The 25,788-nt window shown below is 42.9% G+C and overlaps 1 protein-coding gene across 4 annotated transcripts in view; it reads right to left on the reverse strand.

The window, feature by feature from the left end:
- Positions 1–19,486, reverse strand: part of TEK (TEK receptor tyrosine kinase) — a 105,782-nt gene extending 86,296 nt beyond the window's left edge. For 2 of the 4 annotated variants that reach the window (XM_044939744.2, XM_025281408.3), the window contains exon 1: positions 17,790–18,968. In XM_044939744.2, coding sequence (XP_044795679.2) covers positions 17,790–17,841 — 52 coding nt within the window. In that variant the 5' untranslated portion in view covers positions 17,842–18,968. Of the gene's footprint in view, positions 1–14,983; positions 15,115–17,789; positions 18,969–19,055 lie in introns of those variants that run through there. The other 2 variants (XM_044939743.2, XM_044939745.2) reach the window with 2 other exon arrangements.
- Positions 19,487–25,788: the final 6,302 nt, after the last annotated feature.

Consider the following 25,788-nt stretch of genomic DNA (forward strand, 5'->3'; position numbering starts at 1 on the left):
AGTCCAGTGGTGAAGACTCCATGCTCCCAATACAGGGCATGGGTTCGATCCCTGGCCATAGGGCATGGCCAAAAAAAAAAAAAAAAAATCATAATTATTTTGTTAATTTTTTTAAAACAGTATTTTTTCCCCCTAATACTACTTTGTATTTATTGTAGGTATCATTTACAGGCATTTTCACAAATAGTTCTATATAGTCCCCAAACTCAGGGTGGGCCAGTATACGCTGACTCCATTTTTTTCCAATTTTTATTTGACTATAGTTAATTTAAGATGTTGTTCTAGTTTCTGCTGTACAGCAAAGTGAATCAGTTATAGCTGCTCTTGTAAAGATTCTAGAAAGCAACATCTTTTGATGAGAATTGTTAGGAAGAAATGTTTAGAACTGAATGTGATGAAAATTACAAAATCTTGCTGAGAAATACATAAGAAAATCATAGTAGTTAAAATTACGTATCTGTTTTGTAGAAGAAAAAATGACAAAAATGTAACTTCCCCCCAAATCAGATTAGCAGAAACCTATTCATTTATTGAAGATCTACTGTGGTTAGGGCCTGGACTAGGCTCTTTAAAAACTGCAGAAACCTCTATACAATGTTGAATGTCAATATCACAATAAAACCGGGGAAAAAAAGATTTATATCAACCTGAAAAAAACGTACGTCTACCATGATTTATCTGTCAAGAATGACCGGCAGAGGCAGTGATGGGAAGTGGTAACTCACCTGGGACCTTGTACTTTATCCCTTATGCCAAAATATGGAGGAAATATTTCACTGGACAAATACTTGAATAATCCCCATGGAGTGAGGAATGGCAGGAAGAGAAAATTCCTGAAAGCCAAACTTGAGGAACAATACAGGATCTCTGCTAAGATTCCAGAGGAGAAGGGCTGGATCCCCAGGCTGGCTGGTGTATTGCAGAGTGATGTATGCAAAGTGGATTTGCCTGGAAGAGTAGAGGCTGTGGGAGGCAGGGAGGAGAAACAAGGAGGCTTGGAGCTGGAGAGGAATTTAGCCAGAGGAAAGGGGAGTTGTCGACTCATGAATTTATTATTTTACACACTAGACAACACAGATCGTCTTCTCCTTTGACCCAGTGAAAGTGCTTTGTTACTTGCTGATGCTACAGAGTTGGACCGTTTTACCTTGTTTGGCATCTCAGAGTGCTGAGTCTTGCTTCTAATTGGATGTGGGTGAGAAGAGGCCTGCTGCAAGATATCCAGTCACATCTGGGCTACACAGTACACAGAAATCCTGCTACCCACAAGCCCTAATCTGACCGATTTGGCTGCACCCAGCCACATGCTTCCATCTCTACTGCCTGCTGTCAGAAATGCCCTCTCGGTGCTCTGTGATGACCTAGTGGGATAGGGGGTGGGCAGTGGTGGGAGGGAGACTCAAAAGGGAGGGGATAAATGTAGCTGATTCACTTTGTTGTACAGCAGTATAAAGCAATTATATTCTAATAAAAACAATTCAAAAAATAAAATTTGCTCATCTCAAAAAAAAAAGAAAGAAATGCCCTCTTGCGTTTGAAAGTCTGATTCCAGCCAAAGGACCCCAACTGCCCCAGAAGGAATCCGTTGCTCTCTCTCCTGTGCTTCCCCTGTGCATCTATGGAAACTTTACTGCAGTTTGCGTCATTTACGCATTCGTGTATGAACAGTCTATCCTCATCATTAGTTGGGCTTCCCAGGTGGCTCAGTGTAAAGAATCTGCCTGCCAATTCAGGAGATCCAAGAGTCATGGGTTCAATCCCTGGGCGGGAAAGATCCCCTGGAAGAGGAAATGACAACCCACTCCAGTATTCTTGCCTGAAGAATCTCGTGGACAGAGGAGCCTGGTGGGCTACAGTCCATGGGTTGCAAAGAGTTGGATATGACCAAGTACACATGCACGCATCATTAGTTGATTCTATATTTATGAATTTGCCTATAATTTATTTACAACCTCAAAATTGATAATCATGTTGCCTTTCAGTCACCTGAACACACAGGCAGAGCAGGGAAAACCCTGAGTCATCAGACAAATCTGTTCCCAACTGAGGTAAAACAAGGCATTGTTCTACTGGGCTCTCAAACAGAAAACCAGTGTCCGCTGGATGGTTTATTTGGTGCCACTTTTTCACATTTTTACAATTTTTGTTGGCAAAAACAAAACACACAAATGCAAAACTGGGTTATGCATTGATTAGGTCACAAAAACATTTGGACTTGCAGAAATCTAACTCAGTTTTGGTGGTTTACAGAATACAGCTACCATGAGTAAGAAGAACCTACTGTATGTCCATCTGCAACTTAAACATCCCAACAGCAACCTCCATAGCAACACAGACTTTTGTTTCATTCATCTTTATACTTGCTGGACCAGTGTTAAGCACAGAGTAAGAGCTCAAATAATACTAAAGACTAGAATGGATTAGGAAGGAAGGAGATAAGACAAAGTGGGATGGAATAGAACACAGTGACATTTATACAATATCTTGGAGACAGAGTGCTCCTAGGAGTAATAGCTAGTGGCATAGGGAGACAGAAGAACTAATGATAGCTAATATTTATTGAGCATTTTTTATGAACACTCACTTGGCTAAGCATTTGACCTACCTGTATCATATAATCCTCACAACTCTTTGGTGTGGTAATACTATCATCCCCATTCTACAGGAAGGTGAAGTGACCTGCCTATGGTCACACAGCTACCCCACTACTGCACAGTCTAGATTCATGTGGCACATAATACCACCTGGCAAGGTGAAAGGTGGGCTTGGCGGGGGTCCTAAACCATGAGTTTCATCAGGAAGCGGCCTTGAGGAGAGGAAGAGAGCCTCTAGCAGAAGTTGAGTCACTGGCTCTCCCAGACTTAATGGGAAGACAGTGATGCAATGAACGATTTTCCCCCAAATGGCAAAAAACAAAAAAAAACAGTTTTTTGTTTGATTCCAGAAGGAGCTGGCAGAATTCATGTATTACTCACATTGGAATCACACTCTGCTGACGGCTTGTGTACTCTAGAGCCAGTCGGTGGTCAGGGCTGTGTCCAGGACTGCTGTGAGATTACTACAGACCTCGGAATACAGCTGAGCTTCTGCAGCTGTTATGTGTTTCTGGCTCCAGTTCCACACCTCCTGGCAGATGGTTTGTGTGAAAATCTCTGCTGACTCTGGGTGTGAGAGATACACTGCGGGGGAGGGGCATGTGGTGCAGAGGCTGGGAGAATGGGGCAGCACCAAGCCAGCCCAAGCTGCCAGAGGCCATATAATCACTTAGAAGACAAAGAGAGGGCTTTATAAATGAGTGGTTTGGAGGACTTTCAGAAGATCACTCCTCTGAGCCCTTCTGCTGGTGGGAAATGGCCGATGCTGAGCCAGTTTATCAAGTCAACCCGAAACCTTTGATAGCCACTCTGGTGGTAAAGACCCCAAATATCCTCCATCATGCATGGATGGTAATGGGTAGGTGGATAAAATTAGTGGCAATCTTAGTATTTACTTAGTGTTTTCTAAGTTTAAGTGCTGTTCTTAATGGTTTACATGAACAAATTCATTTAATTCCCCCTCCCCAAGCCCAAAAAGGTAAGTGATATTATGATGCTTGTTTTTCTTTTTTTTTTTTATGATGCTTGTTTTTCAGATGAAAACAAGTAACTTGCACCACAGTGCAAAGCTAGTAGTAGCTGTAATAGATTGAATTGTTGACCCCCAATCTTCAGCTCCCTTTTGCATCACTCCCTTGCTTTGGCCACACCATGGGCAGAACGTAGTTCCCAGACCTTGACTTAGGGAATGGCAGCATGCTAGTTCACAGCCTAAGCCTTGAGAAGACTCACTTGTTCATTTGTTTCTACTTAGCACTCTTGTATTTCTAACATCACCATACACCCCCCGGGGCTGATCCAAGAAGGATGAGATACATGTGAGCAGGTCACCCAGACAACCGGCACACCTGCAGCAAGGGGCAGAGCTGCAGCAGCTGCTGCGATCTGAAGCAGAACCTCTGAGCTGTACTCAGCACACATCAGGTGAACCGCAGATCACACAAAGACATGTGAGGAATGATAAATGTTGGTTTAGTCAACGGGTTTGGGGAGTAGTTTGTTACACAGTGATAGCTAACCAATTCAATGCTAAAACTGGAATGGAAGCCCAGGCAGTCTGACCAAACAATACATCTAATTTATATTGCTTTCCACGCTCTCTGCTAAAGTGAAGAAATGGTCTCTAATGAGCTGAGTAAGCCTGTGCAAAGTGCTAAACTCCCGGGGCCTCAGTATCTGTAAAAGGAGCAGGTTCAATCAAAACAGGATTACTTAAGGTATCAAACATTAGCTCCACATTACACTCAAAAAAAAAAAGTGAGGGGGGGGGTTCAACAATTCTCCTGGAATTAGTATTGTGTGAGAAAACAATTCAATAACCCTGATTTAGATAATCTTTTGAGTCTTTGTCGGTTCTAATATTCCTCATTCCAGGTAGCGGTGTGTGGCTCCCTTGTGTACCTCCATTACCAAACATTTTTGAAATTAAAATAATTATCTAATTCAGGCAATTTGAGACAACATCCATGGGAAGGAGAGAATACCTGTGATGGAAGAGGTTTTCTCTCTTTCCTTCAAACCCTGGCATATCCTCCTAGCACCCTGAGCCAACAATGGCAGGGGGACTTCACCCCTTCTACTAGATCAGCCTAGAATCCAGTTTACAGAAAAGCACACAGAAACAGGAAGCTGCCGTGACATGGGACATCTCCCAGAGAGGAATCTATGCTTGCTTACTCCATTTCCTCACCTCCCCCTTACTCTTCAACCCAGGCCCTGCCCATCCACTAGAAATGCTTAGCAGCAATACCTAACTGCCAAATTCTCCAGTCTCTCTCGTAATCCTGGCTCCTGCCTTTGTACATTTTGATGTAGATGAGAAACTCCCTCCTCCTTGGCTTGTCGCCTTCGGCTTCCTCTTCCTCCACCCACATCACCCCTTGACACAGGTGTTCCCGAAACAAACCCTTTCTCCTCTTTTTGGCAATGTCATCCCCTCACAGGGCTTCATCCCATATCCTGACAACTCCCATAACTGACTCTGACCCTGCCCACTCAGCCAACCTCAAGCCAAGTTACCTTCTCCCCAGTCCACCTCCCCAGCTTCGGTCTTTGTACCCTACAGGGTAGCCACATAGAACCATTGCACAAACATTTCTTAAACTTTTTATCCCTCATTTTTCACACTTCTTCCTCGGCCTAGAACACCTTTCTTCCTCACTTCCACTCCTGATTTTCCACAAGGCGCAATCCTGCTCATCCTTCTTAAACGTCACCCTCTTGGTGAGACCCATGTTTTCTTCCAGAATAACTCCCTCCAGCCTCGATACTCCCAACGCGCACCGTCTGCCTCTAACAGAGCAGAGCTTCTCACTTGCCAGACTAAAAGCCACCTGAGGTCAGATCCCTCTCTTAACCATGTTTGTAACTTGAATGCCCAGCAGATTCCCCACACACAGAAAGGGCTCACTAAATGTTCGCTTGAATGAACGCATATAACTGACCTACTTGTTCCTCCACTTTGGCCACTGCCCACTACTTCGCATGCTGACTGCTGGGCCTTTTTTGAGGAATGCTCAGGGTGCCCAAGGGGTAAACTAGGTCTTAACTGTAATTTATTAATAAATGTCCCCTTTCCAGGTTTCCTAAGAGGAGCAAGAATAGAGTCCAAGTCAGTCCTCTGAGACAGGTTGATCACCAAGAGACTCCCTTCTGCTTAATCCATTAGTATTATTTATGTGCCCAAATTACTTTCCCATTTTTAATTTGAACACACACATAGAGTTCTAAAAAAGTATTGGTTCCTTCATTCTTTTAGAGCAGTGTCTCTCAAATTGCATTAATTTGACAGTATTTTCATGATTTTTGCTGAGTCTACATGAGACTTGTATAATAATTATTCTATTAACCATTCTCTTTAAGTTAATTCATCTTTTTTTTCTTAGCCTCATATAATGCCAAAATACTCATGAAATTACATGATTGTTATGATATATACACACATATGGACTTCCCAGGTGGCTCAGTGGTAAAGAATCCACCTGCCAAGCAGGAGACTTGGGTTCAACCTGGGTCGGGAAGGTCTCCAGGGAGAAGGAAATGGCAACCCACTCCAGTATTCTTGCCTAAGAAATTCCACAGACAGAAGAAGCTACAGTCCATAGAGTCACAAAGAGTCACACACAACTTAGCAACTACACAACATCTATACACACATATATCTATATACACATATTAATTTCATAATTAAAAATGCTCTGTTTAAATTGCATCACATAAAATCATCTTTCAGGCCAGCAATAGTGTATCTAGGACACTTGGGGAAGCACTGGTCAGAACACTGAATCCAATGAAACTGTTATTAAAGCATTTCTCTTCCAGCCAGGATACTATATTTGGTGCCGAGAATGCTAATGTGTCAATCAGCCCGTAGCCTAGCGGGAAAACCATCAAGTAAACTGTAAATTGTGATTTAATATTCTAAGTTCTATGTCAGGGACAAACACAAGGGTGCCTGTATCCAACACCTCTTGGACACCAACACAAATCTTCCCCATTCCCACTTTAGCTCTAATGCTTCTGCAATCACTTCTGAGCAGGCCTCCATCAGCTTTGAGCAGATGGAACCTCAAAGAAGCTCACTCAGAGCCTGTGGGAGGAGCTCGCACTTCCTCCCCTGGGACTTTCTGGCACAACAGTGCAGGACCCCAGTAACTTATCGGCTTCATGTGTCTACATGAGCCTGGAACAAAGGGAAGGAAAGCAAAGTATGAAGGCCCAGAGCTACATTTCATGAGGCTCCTTAGAAGGTGTAGAGCACCAGGCATTTGGGGCTTCCCTGGGGTCTCAGATGGTAAAGAATCCACCTGCAATGCAGGAGACCCAGGTTCAATCCCTTGGTCAGGAAGATGCCCTGGAGGAGGGCATGGCTACCCACTCCAGTATTCTTGCCTGGAGAATTCCACGGACAGAGAAGCCTGGTGGACTACATACAGCCCACGGGGTCGCCAAGTGTCAGACTCAACTGAGCAACTAACGTTTCACTTCACCAGGGTTTTGAGGCAGTGGCCAACATGACAGTACATGCTTGTGTGCTTCCATTCCCCTAGCCCCTCATTCCTGCTCCCTGGGATCACCTCCCAAATCATCTACCAGGAATGAGCTTAGTCTGAAGTGAGGCACGCTGCACTGGGAATTGACAATGCCATGTAAGATTTTCAAGAACGAGGAATTCATAGGTTTGGGATAAATGAGGTGGGAACAATTTAGAGCAAAGCATCCTAAAACCACTTTTCAGTTAGGACCTGAGAAAAGAGGAAATTGGGGGCTGGCAGGAGAAAAAATGGGGAGCACCATCTTGCCAGCTGGTAGGGCCATGGGAAGGAACTCCCCACCTGATACTCCAGATTTTTAGCCAGAGCCCAAGAACACACAGCTCTAAGGATTTCTCCCCTTGTTCTGAGACAAGGCCAGGCTTAGGACAAAAGGAGGCAGTGGGGTAGTAACTCAACAACAGGGAGTTACCTCAAGGAAAGGTGGGGAGCTCCATCTGGCATAGAATGAATTGCCTACCCTCATGGATAGAGATGTGCTTTGAAAAGACAGACATTAAGTGACATAAGCGCCTCTAGCTTTGTTTATAAGTAAAAAAGAACATCAGATTTTTACTGAGTGCTCATTATATACCCACACCAAACAGTGTATATTTAAAGTAGTATCTTTTAAAATCTTCCCCCTGAACTATGTGAATTTATCACAATCAACTCTGGAAAATTCTGAAAGAGATGGGAATACCAGACCACCTGACCTGCCTCTTGAGAAATCTGTATGCAGGTCAGGAAGCAACAGTTAGAACTGGACATGGAACAACAGACTGGTTCCAAATAGGAAAAGGAGTACGTCAAGGCTGTATATTGTCACCCTGCTTATTTAACTTACGTGCAGAGAACATCATGAGAAACGTTGGACTGGATGAAGCACAAGCTGGAATCAAGATTGCAGGGAGAGATATCAATAACGTCAGATATGCAGATGACACCACCCTTATGGCAGAAAGTGAAGAAGAACTAAAGAGCCTCTTGATGAAAGTGAAAGAAGAGAGTGAAAAAGTTGGCTTAAAGCTCAACATTCAGAAAACTAAGATCATGGCATCCAGTCCCATCACTTCATGGCAAATAGAAGGAGAAACAGTGGAAACAGTGGCTGACTTTATTCTTCTGGGCTCCAAAATCATTGCAGATGGTGATTGCAGAAATTAAAAGATGCTTACTCCTTGGAAGAAAAGTTATGACCAACCTAGACTGCATATTAAAAAGCAGAGACATTACTTTGCCAACAAAGGTCCGTCTAGTTAAGGCTATGGTTTTTCCAGTAGTCACGTATGGATGTGAGAGTTGGACTATAAAGAAAGCTGAGCGCCGGAGAATTGATGCTTTTGAACTGTGGTGTTGGAGAAGACTCTTGAGAGTCCCTTGGACTGCAAGGAGATCCAACCAGTCCATCCTAAAGGGAATCAGTCCTGAATATTCATTGGAAGGACTGATACTAAAGCTGAAACTCCAGTACTTTGGCCACCTGATGCGAAGAGCTGACTCATTTGAAAAGACCCTGATGCTGAGAAAGATTGAAGATGGGAGGAGAAGGGAACAACAGAGGATGAAATGGTTGGATGGCATCACCAACTCAATGGACATGAGTTTTAGTAAACTCTGGGAGTTGGTGATAGACAGGGAGGCCTGGCATGCTGCAGTCCATGGGGTCACAAAGAGTCAGACATGACTGAGCGACTGAACTGATACTGATACTGAATAAGTGGCGCTAGTGGTAAAGAACCCACCCATCAATGCAGGAGATGCAAGAGACATGGGTTTGATCCATGGGTCAGGAAGATCCCCTGGAGGAGGAAATTGCAACCCATTCCAGTATTCTTGCCTAGAAAGCCCCGTGGACAGAAGAGCCTGGAAGACTGCAGTCCATGGGGTCACAAAGAGTTGGACATGACTGACCACAAAGCACATGAATAAGTACTGTAAGCAGTACTGTTATGAGTCTCATTTTCTGTGAACCAGCTTGAGGTGACCATGAAACACTAGTTGGAAGACAGCACAGTGAAGTGTTTTAAAAAGCCCAGAGTTTGGGTTCAGGTCATCTGAGTTTAACTCTTGCCTCCATCAATCCTACTGAGATCACGTGGTCGCTCGGGACTACTCATTTTCAAGAGACAGAGAACAACTCAAAATAGCACAAGAAAAGAAATGTAGCTGGCTCACATAACTGGAAGGGGCTGGGATAGGCCTCTGATCTAGAGCTCAGATAATTCCGGACTGCCTGTCTGGGCTGTGTTCTGTTACTGCCCTCATTCTGTTCTACCAAAGACTAGCTTCCTTGAAGCACCCAAGGAAGCTGATGGCTCCAAGTGAAGAGTGTCCTCACTAAAGAAAGAGAACATCTTGCTCAAAAATTCCCAGAGGACAGTCCACGTGGCCCTATTGGGTCATACATCCTCCATCTGAACCAACCACTGTCATCAGACTGATAGTACACAGATCGGTGATTGGCAGTCCCATCACTGGAGGGAACGCTTGGTGGCTTTTGAAAAACAGGAATGCTGGGCAATCCCAGATAATGAATGTCCACAATAGTTTAACCTTAGTGAAGTCACTAACATTTTGTGAGCCTCAGTTTCACCATCTATATTAAACAAACAAATAAGAATACCAATTGTATGAGATTATTGTAAGATATTAAAAGTCATATTAAACTCTTGGCACATGATGACATTCAGCCTATGGTAGTCATTTTTGTTATTCCTGGTCCTGTTGTTGTTTTACGGTTGTTTTTTGACAAGGGGATGGGAATTCGAGGGCCATCTCAGATTCCCAGATGTCTAAAGGACTTCTGTCCCTGGGGTGGAGTCCCCTTTGGCTCTGGAGCCAGACGCCTTGCACAACCCAGGCTCCATGTGCCAAGGTTAAGCTGGTTCACCATCTGACGGCCGCGGAGCAGCGAGTGCCTCCCCGGCCCCAGCAATGTCAATACTGCCTTCCTGACTCCGCCTATTGTATCTGGAGGAAAGTGGCCGGGCATTGTCTTCTAGTGCTCCCCCCAGGAAGCATGATATCACCCTCTAACAAAAGCGGGAAAGCTGACAGATCTGCTGAGATGGGTGTGCCTGCTACACACACCTCACTGGTCAAGTCCTGGGCAGGGGGCTGTGACCAGTAGGGAACAAACAGCAGCCGCCCACGTGCCCCTCTGCTGGCTGCCTGATGGGCTCCTGTGGCTCATCTTTAGGTTTTTTTCTCCCTCTGTCTGTTAAGTGTGTGCCTACCATGTTAGACATGGCACCTCTAGGCAGTGGGAACGCACTCCCACTAATCAACAGCTTTGTTAAAAAAGGGTCATGACTCTGCCCGTCTGGCAGGTTCATGTGACCACACCTGTCCCTGTGGCCTTTGGGAAGGAACAAGGGAGAAGGGTGATCAGAGTCCCGGAGTGACAAAAGGAGGCAACGAGGAAGGGATGTAGAGGAAAGCAAGCAAGTCTTGATCTAAAAAAGCATTCTGCACATGTGACGAGAATTAAGGAATGGTCTGACTAGACTGGTGGGAATTGGGTTATCAGTTTAAAATTCCAGAACTAAGGGAGGCAACTTGAGACGTTCCCCTTCCTGAAGGCTGGGAGTGATGCCAGCTGATCCTCCGCCATCCCTCCCAGCTCTGGCTCAGCTGTGCTGTCAGGGCAGCTGGCTCTCTGCGAACAACACACCTGCAGTCTGGTGCCCCCAGGCCAAGCCCGGACGCTGTCACCCTGCTGCCCCATCTTATCGTCCCCTTCTTTAAACTCTCTCCTTCTTGGCCACAGCAATGCCAATTCTCTGAAATCCCAGGAAAGGAATCTGTCTGGGTTGGCCTCTCCTGCCAGCTCCTTGACTGCTTCTTCACGGAACCCTAGGCTATCTCCTCCTTCTCTTCTCTTCACTTAAATCTCAGTATGTGTCCATGTCCAGGACCTCACTTACTATGCACAAAGATTCCTCTGTCTCAGTCCCTTGCCCAGTTCTCTTCTGAGTTTCAGACCCAGAGAGCCCAGTTTTGCTAAATATCCACCATTAACATGGAAACTCAAAATCAACACATGCAAAATAATTGTTTGTTTCTTGCCAGCTTGTCATCAACCAGGTTCCGTCATGTTTCCCAACACAGTGAATGGCAGCTCCATCACCCAAACCAGAAGCCTGGAGCAATGTTTATTCACCACCTTCTTTTCCCACAACCTCCAATAAATAACCAATCACCAGTCCCTATAGTTTCCCCGCCTAAACACTTTGAATTCCCCTCTTCATCCCAGCCTTCCTGCCTGGAGAATTGGGAAGCCAAACTGGTCCAGGTCTAAGTCTCTGCCGTGTCAATACATGCTCCACACTCCTACCAGGGTGAATTTTCCAAGACGTAAATCAGAGACACTAGACCAAACACCACACTAAATTTCCACATGTACAGAAAAGAGGTACAGATGACTTAATATGGCCAATGTGGCCCTTCCTGATCTGAACCCAGCCTTAATTCACCACCTCCTCCCTACATTCTAGCCTTACTCAACTTCCCTGAGCTTGCCCTGCTGTTTCACACCCTGTGCTCCTTCTGATGGGAAATTCTTTCTTCCGTTTTCATCTACTTTGTTTTAAAATCATTTGGCCATGAGTAACTCATAACTACATCAGCCATAATTTGGGGCAATATTCATTATTATTTAGGAGTTCTGGGAAAGTGAGGAAAATCTAACCTACAGATTATTTTCAATATTAAATTATAATCATATAAATTTAGCAATGAAGTTAGCATTATATGTTTTAAGTCACTTATGTTTAATTTGGATTTTAGAATTGCATTTTTTAAATTACTGAATCCAATAAGTATTTTTACAGCTCTTGAAAAGCTAGATTTTTATATACCCCTGATGCTGGGAAAGATTGAGGGCAGGAGGAGAAGGGGGTGACAGAGGATGAGATGGTTGGATGGCATCACTGACTCAATGGACATGAGTATGGGCAAACTTCAGGAGATAGTGAAGGACAGGGAAGCCTGGCATGCTGCAGTTCATGGGGTTGCAAAGAGTCAGATATGACTTAACAACTGAACAACAACAATAATTATATTATTTATCATAGCATCTTATAATTTATTCTCCTATATTTATCTTTCCTACCAAAAAGTGAGTTTAGCAAGGGGAAAAAAAATGATTCATCCTTTTTTTCTGCATTCCTGGTATCCAATACAATACTTGGTACAAAGTAAGTCCTCACTGTGTCTTCGCTGACTGAAATGATAGTTGAGTGAATGAATGAATATGGGCAGGCAGTAACTCAATAAATATCTATTAAATAAAAACTATGCATATCTTTAAAGTAATATTCAGCAATCATACAATACATAGTATTAGGTAAAGCTCTTGTTAAACCCACTTTCATGAGTATACCTTTCATGCTTCACACCTGAGAGAAGAAAGGGATTTTCTTTTGACCTTATTTTACATCAAATATTTAACATAAGCCAAAGTTTTAAGATATGAGTGATTACTACTTTCAATACATATATGAAATTGATTATTACTGTTATTATTATTTCAATGTTTAAAAACCCTTCGTATAACAACAAACGCTTTCTCTCTTTTTTTCAGGTCTGCTGTGGCATACCAAAAGTTTCTTACTGTGGCATATTAAAGTCCAAGCACTATGGAGAATAGTAAAGAAACAATACCCTTTTCCAAGATGTTAGAGGTTAACTGGGCTAAATCCACAAGTCCAGAATTCAAAGACACAGCCTGTGTGGTAAGGAAACTCAGAATTAGGAGAAGAACATCATGAAGAATTGGCCTAGGCAAACTGAGTTGAATTTTGTTTGCAGAGCAAGCATGGAGGATGTCTTTTCCAAATGGATAGAACAGCATGAACAAGAGCCAAGAGGAAAATATACATCAATCGTGGAGAAGCACGTGGCTGAAGTGGAACAGCCATGAATGGGATAGGTGAGAGAAAGCCCCAGAAAGCAGGCCCAGTGTTCTGGCTTCGTACTGGGAGAGACCAGTACGAAATTTGAGGAACCAGCTAATGTTGAGGGCTTTTAGAAGGAGACTGCTTCTATGAGTAGTAAGTGGCCCCCCTCCACCTGGAAAAGATTAGACCGCTCTTATACAAGCACAGTGGTCCTCAGAGCAACAGTTCTCTTTCAATTGTACTAGCTTCACTTGCTAAGAGAGTTCTTACTGGCTGACTAATGCATATGCATTATCACACTTGATGTTTATAATGACTCTTGGGGTCAAAAGTATTCTCAACTGTAAAAGATGAGAAAACTGTGTATTAGAGCAGTCAAATAACTGGTCCATGGTCACCCAATTTGAGCTTAACTCCAGGTGTGTAAGAGAGTCCCTGTTGGCTCAGTAGTAAATAAACTGCCTGCTAATGCAGGAGACCTGGGCTTGATCTCTGGGCTGGGAAGACCCCCTGGAAAAGGAAATGGCAACCCACTGCAGTGTTCTTGCCTGGGAAGTCTCATGGACAGAGGAGCCTGGTGGACTATAGTCCATGGGATCACAAAAGAGTTGGGCATGACTTAATGACTAAACAACAACAATCAGGTGTGTAACCTCACAATCCATACTCCAGATTCCTTCTCCTGCCTTCTTGATGAGCTCCACCTCAGTCTCAGAGCAGTGGCTTCAAAAAGTCATCACAGCCCAAGGGCATGTGCTTTTTCTTCTCCTAAGCCAAGTTGATTGAGTTACAATTTAGTGTAAAGTGAGTGTAGCTGGGTCCACATTCAGAAAACACACCCAGTTTGATTTCAGTGGGCAAAGATCTTGGTGGCTCTTTGGAACCCTTATCTACCTCCTAAGTGATCGATGAGAAGCCACAGATAGTGAAGTGAAAAGGATCCTCTTTTCACATTCCTAAAATCTATCCATCATCCAACCTGATCCCTCCTCAGAGTGGGAACTCACTCCTCAGGGGGACGGTGATCCGGCTTTTAGAAAGTTTCTATCAATAAAGTCAAACTATCTTTTGTGCAGGTCCCTCAACCCCTGCATCCCAGACCTGGAGAAATACAGCATCGATCTATGGTGTCATCTAAATGGAAACCCATGAAAATACTGCTCCTTCATCTCTTCTCTCCTGACTATATGTGCTCATACGACAAAGTGTTTAAAGCACTTATCCTTCTGCTTGTCTACTCTGTTTGCTGTCAAATTTCTTAGTGTCATGAGTGTTTAATGGGTATGCTTTGAGCAGTAGATTGAAGCAATTGCCACCTCTAAGTCAGATCTTATATTTTTACTAAGCAAACAGTTTACAGCCATGTATTACCATTTTAGCAAGTAAAGGACGTGTTGGCTCCTGTAAATTTTGTGTATCACCAAAACTTAGATATCACCCATAGAGCTCTCAACACAACAGATCTCTCTGACACTGGACATAATCTATTTATTGAACCCCAATGCAAACTCCAGTACTTTGGCCACCTCATGCAAAGAGTTGACTCATTGGAAAAGACTCTGATGCTGGGAGGGATTGGGGGCAGGAGGAGAAGGGGACGACAGAGGATGAGATGGCTGGATGGCATCACTGACTCGATGGACGTGAGTCTCAGTGAACTCCGGGAGTTGGTGATGGACAGGGAGGCCTGGTGTGCTGCGATTCATGCGGTCGCAAAGAGTCAGACACGACTGAACGACTGAACTGAACTGAATGCGTAACTTGACATTTATCTGTTTTGAAGTGGTATCTTCTGGCTTTGTTTCAGCCTAGACAAATCTATCTGAATCGTGATTCTGTGCTCTAACCAACAAACCATCTATAGGGAATGAATTGGTGACACAATCACACACATTTTTTTAGGAATAAAGTTCCAGGAGATGAATTGATAATGTCAGAAAAACCTGGAGCTCACCCATCTGAATCCCTGGAGGATATATAGTATAGTCTTCTGAGATGAACTGGACAAGTCCTTCTCTCCAGGAGAGATGTTTTAAAAGAACCAAACTCTCGAAGGAAGTTCTCACAGGGTAGGACTGAAAGGGAGAGGCTCAGAACTCCCAAAGACAGTGATTAGGAGAGAATCTGGGGAGAGGGCAAAGCACCTCCCTCTGAGAATAATTTCCAGGTGTGTCTCTGATCCTAGCTTCCACACCTCCACCCTTGATTACTCAGGCTTGCTACTAGCCTTCTAAGACCAACCCCAATCAAGAGGTTCCATCTGTGACCACTTCCCTGACCTTAGAACTGAATCTCCTCTGCCACTCCAGAAAAGATACTCACTATCTCTGAACCCAGGTTGTTACTCAGAATGTCAAATGAGACAGGAAAGAGGCAAGAAGATATGCTATAGAGACTTTCCATTGGATCATGTTGATCACAGAGGACATATTATGATAAAGCAGAGAGAGTGATTTGTTTTATTGTTTTTCTTTCTATACAATGCTTTACAGAGAGCAGCCTGGTTTGGGGAGAGTGGGAGAGAAGGGGAAATCGAGTATGTTTCTGAGAACTTGTTTGTAAGCTGGTATTGGCCATGATCCTCCATTGGGAGGGAAATCTACCAGAATCTAGGTGAATTTGATAAAAGTCTTCTAAAAGTTACATACATCCTCTTACGCATTAGCATCTACCACCCAGAGTCACCTTCACTGAGGCAAATGTGACATTCTTTTAGTTCTATCTGTCCAGAAGTAGGGAATGAGGAACAACTCGCTGAACTAGAGAGGTAAGTCTGTAAGTCATGAGCCCCTTGCTCCATTACTGTAGTCCACCAGTGGAGTTTGGTTTGAAGAATGGGATCCTATGCCTGTAGACATAATCATACTGGATTCTTGCTGTTGCAACTCTCAAGCCTTCAGTGTTCATATTCATGGAGGCTTAGATGGAAAATGTAAGTTAGGATTTAGCACAGCAGATCTACTCCAGAAACCCAGGTTACTGGTGTTAACCTTCATTTTCAACAAGAGCATGAAACCCCTCTCCTTGAGTCTCAGCCTGCTGAAGTTAGCGCTGTACTTTCAAGAAAGTACAGGTCTAAGGTTTAGACACAGAGCAACTGTTTTGCCACATAACTTTTTTGCATATGTGTGTTTGTTTAAAAGTACTTTAAAACAAAACTGGGGTATAGTTGCTTTACGATGTTGTGTTAATTTCTGCTGTGTTTGATTTTACAACAGTTTTTCTAAGTCTATATTGCAAAGTGCCATAACATAATCACTACTGGGGAAAAAAAATTAAAACAGAGAGTGTGTGTGTCTTTGTGTGTGTGTGTGTGTGTGTATAGTAGTTAACCTAAAGAAGTATTTCAGAGCCACTATATACCCCTGGTCTTTGCATTACTATAATCCCTGATAAAGAAGCAGTTCCAGATTTCAAGGTCACTGATAGATGTCACACAGAAAAAAAGCAAATTGAGAATGGAATTATGACAATTATTTGGCTTAAACGTGCATATTGTTGGAGAAATCAACATTATTTCCACATGAATATAAACAATTTCTACATAAATACTGAAACTATCTCAGATAATCTTTCATTTCCCAGCAGTTTGTGTTACTCAGTCTTAAAATATTACTATATCAATATATTGATTACTGACAACAAACTGAAGAGCTATAAACAAACTACTTTCCATACAATTCTGTTATATTATTGGATTAATTTCTGAATAGTAATATTGGAAACATGAAAAATATAAAATAGTATAGCAGATACTTAGTAGAATTTGATCCAAGTATACCTAACATAGTCCACATCATTAAGTTCAGTAAATTTTCCCAAATTCATTTCCTATATCAATTCTATTTTCATTATAATAATTCTAATGCTTTCAAACTGAAGGGGAGAGATTTATGGCCATTACACTGTGATCTGTATTTTGTGATTTGATACCACTTTCATAGGTATCCCACAGGGTAAGTGAAGTGCGAGCCACGCCGCCATCTAGAGAATCTGAGCACCAAACACCTTAAATCTATACTCAGGCCAATCATTCCTTAAACCCACAATAGGTTTCAATACACTCCTGAGGCCAGTGATCTGGGTAATTGCCTAAACTTTCATTTCACTGGGCCAGTGAAGACTTCACAAATCACTATATGCCAAATGGTTTTTGAAATAAAACTCAAATTATATAACCCTTATCTCCCTGACCCCATCTATAGTAAAAAAAAAAAAAACAACCAAAAAGCCTAGCATTTGACCACTTTGAATTAAATAGGATGCAAATACGAAACCTTTATAGAAAAGCATTTTTGTTCTCATTTTTAAAATGACAGTCTGTACAGTGCCTTAAGTGGGTCCCCATCATCCTCAGCATAAATTTGACTTTTTTTAAATGATTGAAGGTTTCCTCTGAAGCAGGTTAAGCCAGGTTTCTTCTTTTTTTGTATCGAATAAGGAAACAAGCTAGAATGAGGAGCAGTAAAATAATGTCCCACAGAAAATATGTCTCTTCAAATAAAGTGACCTGGTCAGTCCCCACAGCATCTGTGGTGACACAGGAGGCAATAATCCAGAAGGGAAACTAGAAAAATCAGTTCACACCACAAGGACTGTCCAGGTGAATCCTTCCATGTACTGAATGGAGACTCACAGAGAAACAGTCCATGTCACAGCTGCCCCTTGTTAACCAGCAATAAGCGTTGGTGAGAGAGCCCAGAGTCACTGTTAAAAAAAACTAAAAAAAAAATAATAATAATAATAAAGCCAAACCTTACCAGAAAGGAGCAAGCTGACTCCGCAGAGAACTAAGCCGGCTAAAGAATCCATGCTTCCCCAAATCTCTCCATCCAGTTTCCGCGGACATGCATGAGGTCCCAAGGATCCTTTCAAACACCCAGAGGTTTGTGACTTTCCATTCGCCTGTCCTCCTAGGTCTTGTTTACAAGTCAGAGGCAAGAAGGAACAGCACAGAAGCGGGCAGTCCCAGTCTAATTTCTGTCTGAGCACAGGGAGTTTTAAGTTCCTTTTTCCTGTTTCCTTTGTAGATTAGGATGGGAAAGGCTGTATCTTAAAGGCGTTTGGTATCAGCAGGGCTGGGGGCATGGTAAGCCCTGTCCATCTTGCAATTCATCAAAACACTTATCTATGGCTGCTGCTGCTGCAGGGGTAGAGGAATTTTAGTTGGAAGTGTGGGTCCTGGTCAGCACTTTCAGAAACAATAGGGGTATCCTCTCTGAGGCGGGAAACTGAGAATAACAAGCCCTCCACCTATGTATGGTATGTGCTGATGACCGGCCCTTCTCAGCCCTCTAACAGCTCTCACGGGTCTACTTGGGAGCCCTGACAGAAGGGGCTTTGGGTGTGGGGAGCAGTTTTGGCTTTTGTTTTCTTGTTTTAACCCCACGTGGTTTGAATGGGGAAAAGACGTTTTCGTGCTGAGAGAACACAACCCCCCGCCCAAAACAATTAATATGGGTTAATTAACAGTGAGGTCAACGCTCAATGTGGCCACAGAGACCAGAGTCCAAAATTGTTAGCCTGTTTTCTTTTACACAGATGGCTTCTTTTTTGGCCAAGAGCCCGAAGATATCTATGCTATTGGCTACCGCATTTATTTTTTTATTAACAACTCATCTGGAGATGATCTAATTTCTTAAAGAACTGGCAGAGAAGGATTTCAGTAATAACTAGGAGGGATTTCATGGTTACTGGCCAACTTACTTTCAGAAACAAATTATACACAAGATTTTTAAAATAACCTGTGTAAAAACCAAATAGTGTAAGTTTTAGGTGGGGATAAACAGTTTAAGATTTAGGTGGGGATAAAAATATTATTTATAAGAGCAGAGGGAGTACATAGACCAAAAAGAAAATAACCACTGGGGTAACCAAATCTACAACAAGATCAGAGACCCTGAATTTATGCAGATGACAATATCACAAAAATACTAATTCTGAAATTAGCACGGAAAGCCCATGCCTTAGTCATCACCTTGCCTTTATGCCCTAGGAAAGAGGTCTCTGCTCTTTTTCCTACTCACCACAGGAAACGGCAGATGCTGCTAGTCTCGCCTGATTTCTGTCTTGGGTTTTATCACCTCAGTGATGATCTTGAGAATCGATTGATGTTTCCAGGCAGCTAAGGTAGAGAAGCTCAGGTTGTGTTTTCAATAGACATGGGTTCAAACACTGGCTCAGCCATGTGTAACCTGAGACAAGTTACTGAAACTTTGAGTCAGTTTCAGTAGCTGTAAAATAGCAATAATATCTCCATCAAGGGGAATTTTTGAGAGGATTAAATGAGGTTTGAAAATACATAGAAACATCCGGCACTGGGTCTAATTCATAGGAGACTTTTGTTAACTGTGTTAACATATTCATTTCCTTTCTTCCTTCCATTCCATCTCTAAAAGCTTCCTCCAGAAGGCTAGTCTCTACTCTGAGATGGCTTCAAGTCTGGCATCCTAACAAAGCAGTCTAGGAGTCAGGGATTCTGGGTACTAGTCCCAGGTCTGCCATGATCTGCCTGTGAGGCCTTGGACCATTCACTTCCCCATCTGTAGGCCTCGGTTTCCTCAACTATGTAAATGAAGAATTTAGACTGGATATGACTAATTCCCCTTCTAATTGTAACACCTCATAGTCTCAATGACTAAACTGTCCCACTCAGCAGCTCCACGCTGATTCCTGCTGCTGCTGCTATGTCACTTCAGTCGTGTCCGACTCTGTGCGACCCCATAGACGGCAGCCCACTAGGCTCCTCTGTCCCTGGGATTCTCCAGGCAAGAACACTGGAGTGGGTTGCCATTTCCTTCTCCATTGCATGAAAGTGAAAAGTGAAAGTGAAGTTGCTCAGTCGTGTCCGACTCCTAGCGACCCCATGGACTGCAGCCTACCAGGCTCCTCCGTCCATAGGGTTTTCTAGGCAAAAGTACTGGAGTGGGGTGCCATTGCCTTCTCCAACGCTGATTCCTAGGTCCTTTCATCTGGGCAGTTCAAAGATGCTAACTGTGTATCTTTGTCACTGTGAAAACCTAAGGGGTGGGAGGGTCACAAAAGTGATTTAAACACATGGTATCTGAGACTTTGTGAGGCCCACTGGCCCCAAGCCATATGGAGCAGCAGTGGAAGGAAGGCCTTGGAAACAAACAGATCCCAGCACACCTTCCCCCCCAGGCACAGCTTCCCCTGTTTGTGCTTGATGGGCACACAAGGAAGCTGTCATTGCTCTTGCTCCTTCCTGTTTGCTGGTTCTTGAGGGCTGAAGGTGTTGCTACCTTGCGTCCTTACCTGGGCTGCCTGCCTCTGATCAGCTTCATCCTTCCCCATCATCTAGAAGGATCTCCTCTTACCTAGGGCTGTCAGTCATGTTCTTTCCTTCATTATCTGGAATGGGTGACTCATTTTCACTCTTCTCTCTGTAATCCAGAAATGTCGCTCAGGAATGCAAAGGAACTATGTAGTTTAATTTCATCTTCCAGGATCCAGAAATATTATTGCATGTAATCCTTTTCCCTGTGGTCCAGAATATTGATTCCATATAATAAGCAAGCTGGGTTTCTTGAGTCTATGATTATACAGCTAGTTAAAATGTGAAGCAACTTTCCTCTGGGATGTCTGAAACTTTGGTGTGTAAATTCCAGGTGTAAAATGAAGATAATTTGTGAACAAAAGTTCCCAGACATGCTATGACCCAGTTTTCTGCCTTACTGGTCTTAGAACATGGCGAACCAATTGAGGAACAAGAGTATGAGCTTCACTACCAAGTGTGGGGCCAATAGGTCAGCAAAGCTGATTGGCAACAGGTTGGGAAGTTGCAAAACTGGATGGCATGCCAGAATTTCCAAGGGAAGGGAGAGGCCATTTCCATGTCTGGACAGGACTTTCCCCAATACATAACGTATTAAGGAAATACCACATACTTGGACATGGCCACAACCCTTCTCTTGAAAGCTGGCTGCGGCCATCATCGGGGTATCTCCATACCCTGAGGAGCCTTGCTGGGGACCAGCTGGGTCAGCTCTCTATCCTTCAGCAGTTCCACCCACCCAGAAATGTTGAAATGCTCTTCCCATTCTGGCCTGATTAATGCCTAGTTATCTTCTGGGTCTCAGTTTCAGAAAGGTCTTCCCTGACCTGTTCAATCTGAATCAGGTCTCCCCTGTTATTCCTTCCCACCATCCTCTCCTTTTTTTTCACAGTACTAATCACAACTGGTAATCATATACTTGTGTCATCTTCTTTTTAATGTCTCTTTTCCCCTCAGCTGACTGATACCTTCATGAGGCAGGAAACATATCTAATTGATTCACCACTGAATTTCTAGATCTGAGCACAGTGCCTGGTAAGTCATAGTAGGTCTTGAATAGTTCATTAAGTAATGAACTAACACATGAATGAAAAGACTCCCATCATTGTTTATATACTCATACCTTGAAGTCTTTGGAGTCAGGCAAACCTAGATCACAAATTTAACTCATATCTCTGAATCTCAGATTCCTCATCTTTAAAATGGAAGTAAATAATGTCTAATTCATGAGATAACATATACATAGTATCTGGCACAAGTACATATTTAATAAGGGCTTTCTATAAGTTTCTTCTCCATCCACAACCACCACACCACCCCTGGACTGCAATATAGAGTTATTTGCAATGAGGAAGCAAGATCCAACAAAGGCTAAGTAACCTGCGCACCTGTGGGTAGCAGAGGGAGTATTAGAAGTACTAGCAAAGGGAGTATTAGAATCCTGGTCTCTTGGTTTCCAATTTTTTGCAAAGTTTCATATATGGCTGTCTTTTTCACAGTTCATCTGTAGACCACAATGTGCAAAAAAGTAGATAAAGAGAAATGTAGCCAACATCACAACCACCAACCCAGGTGTTTAGGAAAGAAATCAGGCCTTAGGAAAGAATTTGAAACTTGACAGGTAATGGAAAAGTTTGATGACACTGATAAATGCAGACATTTAAAATTTTTATTTATTTATTTTTGGCTGTTGCGGGTCTTCCTTGTCATGCAGGCTTTTCTCTAGCTGTGGAGAGCGATGGCTACTCTCCAGTTGCGGTACACTGCCTCCTTACTGGGGTGGCTTTTCTTACTGCAGAGCACAGGCTCTAGGGAAGCTGGGCTTCAGTAGTTGTGGCTCCTGCACTCTAGAACACAGGTTCAGTAGTTGTGGTGCCTGGGCTTAGTTGCTCCACAGCATGTGCACTCTTCCCAGATCAGGGATCAAACCAACGTCTCCTGCATTGGCAGGCAGATTCTTTACCACTGAGCCACCAGGGAATCCCAAATGTAGACATTTATCACTGTGCTTCCAAAATAGCAGGAAGTAATATCAGAATCTGTGGGCACCCCACTGCCATGCTCTAGGGAAGGGAAAGGGACTTCCTCACTGGTCAAGCTGGCTATGTGTGAGTTTTCCAGACACGGTTATAGCAGAACAAGACAGAAAACCAAACTAATACACAAGCAAGCAAAATAAGCAAAGAAATGAGGCACTTGGCTGATGTTTCATTTTCTCACCTCTCCTTTTTGTACTTAATATGTGAAAAAACATCTACAGAAAACAGTAAAAGTCTTTGAGATGGATTAACAAAAGTAGCAATGGATAAATTAAAAATGTGATGAGGTATGGGAAATAACTTACACAATGTTCCTACTGTGTTAGTACTGCATGTCTAGAGGCCAGTATCACAAATATGTAGCGAAAGTCTTAGATGCATATTCTCTGGCCCAAAATGTCCACTTTTACAATATATGCAAGCCCAAAGCAAATTTGTGCCCCAACATTTATGTCTGAAGTATTGTTGATAATAATAAAAATCTGAGGCTTCCTTGGTGGTCTAGTGGTTAGGAAACTGCATGCCAATGCAGGGGACACGGGTTCGATCTCTGGTCCGGGAAGATTCCACATTCTGTGAAACAACTAAGCCTGTGTACCACAACTACTGAGCCTGCACTCTAGAGCCCATGCTCGGCAACAAGAGAAGCCACCGCAATGAGAAGCCCGCACACAACTAGAGAATATCCCACACTCAATAGAGAAAGTCCATACACAGTAATGAAGACCCAGTGCAGCCACAAATAATAAACTGTTAAAAATATAAAAACCTGGAAATATTCTAAACAGCCAAAAAAATGGATTTTTTAATATAAATTATGGTAAGCAGCGAAATACCAGGCAAATGTCAAAATGTTGTGATGGAAGCATACTGACACGGAAAGATTAAGGGAGGCTTATGGTATATTATGGGCTTCCCTTACGGATCAGCTGGTGAAGAATCCGCCTGCAATGCAGGAGACCTGGGTTTGATTCTTGGTTTTGATCCCTGTGTTGGGAAGATCCCCTGGAGAAGGGAAAGGCTACCCACTTTAGTATTCTGGCCTGGAGAATTCCATGGACTGTATAGTCCATGGGGTTGCAGAGAGTGGAACACAACTGAGCAACTTTCACTTTCATGGTGTATTTGTTTGGGAGAAAAAACAGTTCAGACAGCATGAAATTTACACACATGCATACACTCTCTATACATGTATATTTATCTATCATACATTTATATATATATGTATATATATATAATACACATCAAAATGTTAAAAGTTACTATTTCTGGATTATTGAAAACCCGATCTTTATTTTCTTTATAATTTTCTATACTTTCAGCTTTAAAGAACTAATCAATCTATATGCACAAGTGAATACAATTGGGGGAAAATCCTTGAGACAGTTGACCCAGGGCAGTAGGATGCACCTTAAAACATCCACTGGCAAATATGCAACAGAATGCAGGTGAACTTCAGCCTGTGGGAGGTGAGCAGAGTGGACCGTCAGCTTCCCGCAGTGCAGGCCTGGCATTCGGCCTTTTGCAGGGCTGTGGGCGCTGAAGCACCACAGCCACCACATCAGGCTTCTCAAGGACTTCTCTGAACTCTCTTGGTGAACCCACTGTACCTAGCAGTGGCTAGCAGAGAAGGAATGGTCATCAACAATTCAGTCTTGGTCTTCAGCCCAGACACCACAGTTAAAGTGGCAACACCCACTTTGGTCTGGAGCAGAGTTGATGGCCATGGAAAATACCTGACCCTCTCGGAACCCCATTTACTCTAAATCTTTTTTTTTAGCATCTAAATGGCAAGCGCTGTGCTAATGGTTGTAGGAAGAGACACAGATATAGACGATGTGGTCTCTGCTTTTGAAGCTCACAATTACATAATCCCAGCATAGTGACAATGCCTCAAAACAGGAAAAGTTAAATAAAAATTAGACATTGTGTGGTTAAATACTGAAGGGTGGTACCGGCAGTAAAAGTTGTCATAGTCTGTTTGGGATCCTTTACCCCTCAAGGCACTAATTCTCATGCCTTTTTTTTCTTCTCCTGATATTTCCTTGGCACACATGGCATCTTTCTAGACAGACTACAAGCCCCTTAGGCAGGGCCTCAGCTCTTTTAATGTGCACTTGAAAAGAATATGTATTCTACTGGTGGCTGCAATGTTCCAAAAACTACACTTAGGTCCAGTTGGTTCATAATGTTGTTTAGGTCCTCTCCATCCCCACTCATTTATTTTCTACCTGTTACACCAGTTTCTAAAAGCAGAGGGTTAAAGGTTCCAACTATAATTACGGATTTGTATTCATGCTTTCAATTCCATCAGTTTTTCTTCATATATTTTAAAGGATGTTAGTTTCATTCATATTTACGATTGTTATGTGTCTTTGTAAATTGACTCACTTATCTTTCATTAATATCTATCTTTATCTCTGATAATATTTCTTGTTCTTCTGCTGCTGCTAAGTCGCTTCAGTTGTGTCCGACTCTGTGCAACTTGTTCTGAAGTCTTCTTTAATATTGTGGTAACTTTTGAAATTATCACAGCAGACTTATTCTCTAGTCTTCATGGTTACTTATTTACCCATAGCTCTACCCCAAAAGGGCCATATAGAAAAAGGTAATCTTGAATTATGTACTGAAACCTGAAGTGTTTACTAGGTGAACCATGACAGTGGCAGGGAGGAGGGCAAAACAGGCGTTTCTGACAAATGGGCCAGTAGCCTGAGCCAAACACGAAGATATGAAATAGTATACCATGTTGTTGTTGTTCAGTTGCTAAGTCGTGTCCCACTCTTTGTGACCCCGTGGACTATAGCCACCAGGTTTCCCTATCTTTCACTATCTTCTGGAGTTTGCTCAGACTCATGTCACTGAGTCGATGATGCCATCCAATCATCTTATCCTCTGTTGCCCCTTTCTCCTCTTGCCCTCAATCTTTCCCAGCATCAGGGTCTTTTCCAATGAGTCAACTCTTCACATCAGGTGGCCCAAGTATTAGAGCTTCAGTTTCACGTCAGTCCTTCCCATGAGTATTCAGGGTTGTTTTCCTTTAGGATTGACTGATTTAATCTCCTTGCAGTCCAAGGCACTCTCAAGAGTCTTTTCCAGCACCACATTTCCAAAGCATCAATTCTTCAACGCTCAGCCTTCTTTATGGTCCAACACTCACATCCATATATGACTAATGGAAAAACCATTGCTTTGATCATACAGATCTTTGTTGGCAAAGTTGTATCTCTGCTTCTTAATATGCTGTCTAAGTTTGTCATAGCTTTTCTTACAAGGAGCAAGTGTCTTTTAATTTTATGGCTGCAGTCACCATCTGCAGTGATTTTGGAGCCCAAGAAAATAAAGTCTGTCACTGTTTCCATTTTTTCCCCATCTATTTGCCATGAAGTGATGGGACCAGATGCCATGATCTTAATTTTTTGAATG

This window comes from Bubalus bubalis, chromosome 3 (genome assembly GCF_019923935.1).
Source record: "Bubalus bubalis isolate 160015118507 breed Murrah chromosome 3, NDDB_SH_1, whole genome shotgun sequence".
Classification (NCBI taxonomy): Eukaryota; Metazoa; Chordata; class Mammalia; order Artiodactyla; family Bovidae; genus Bubalus; species Bubalus bubalis.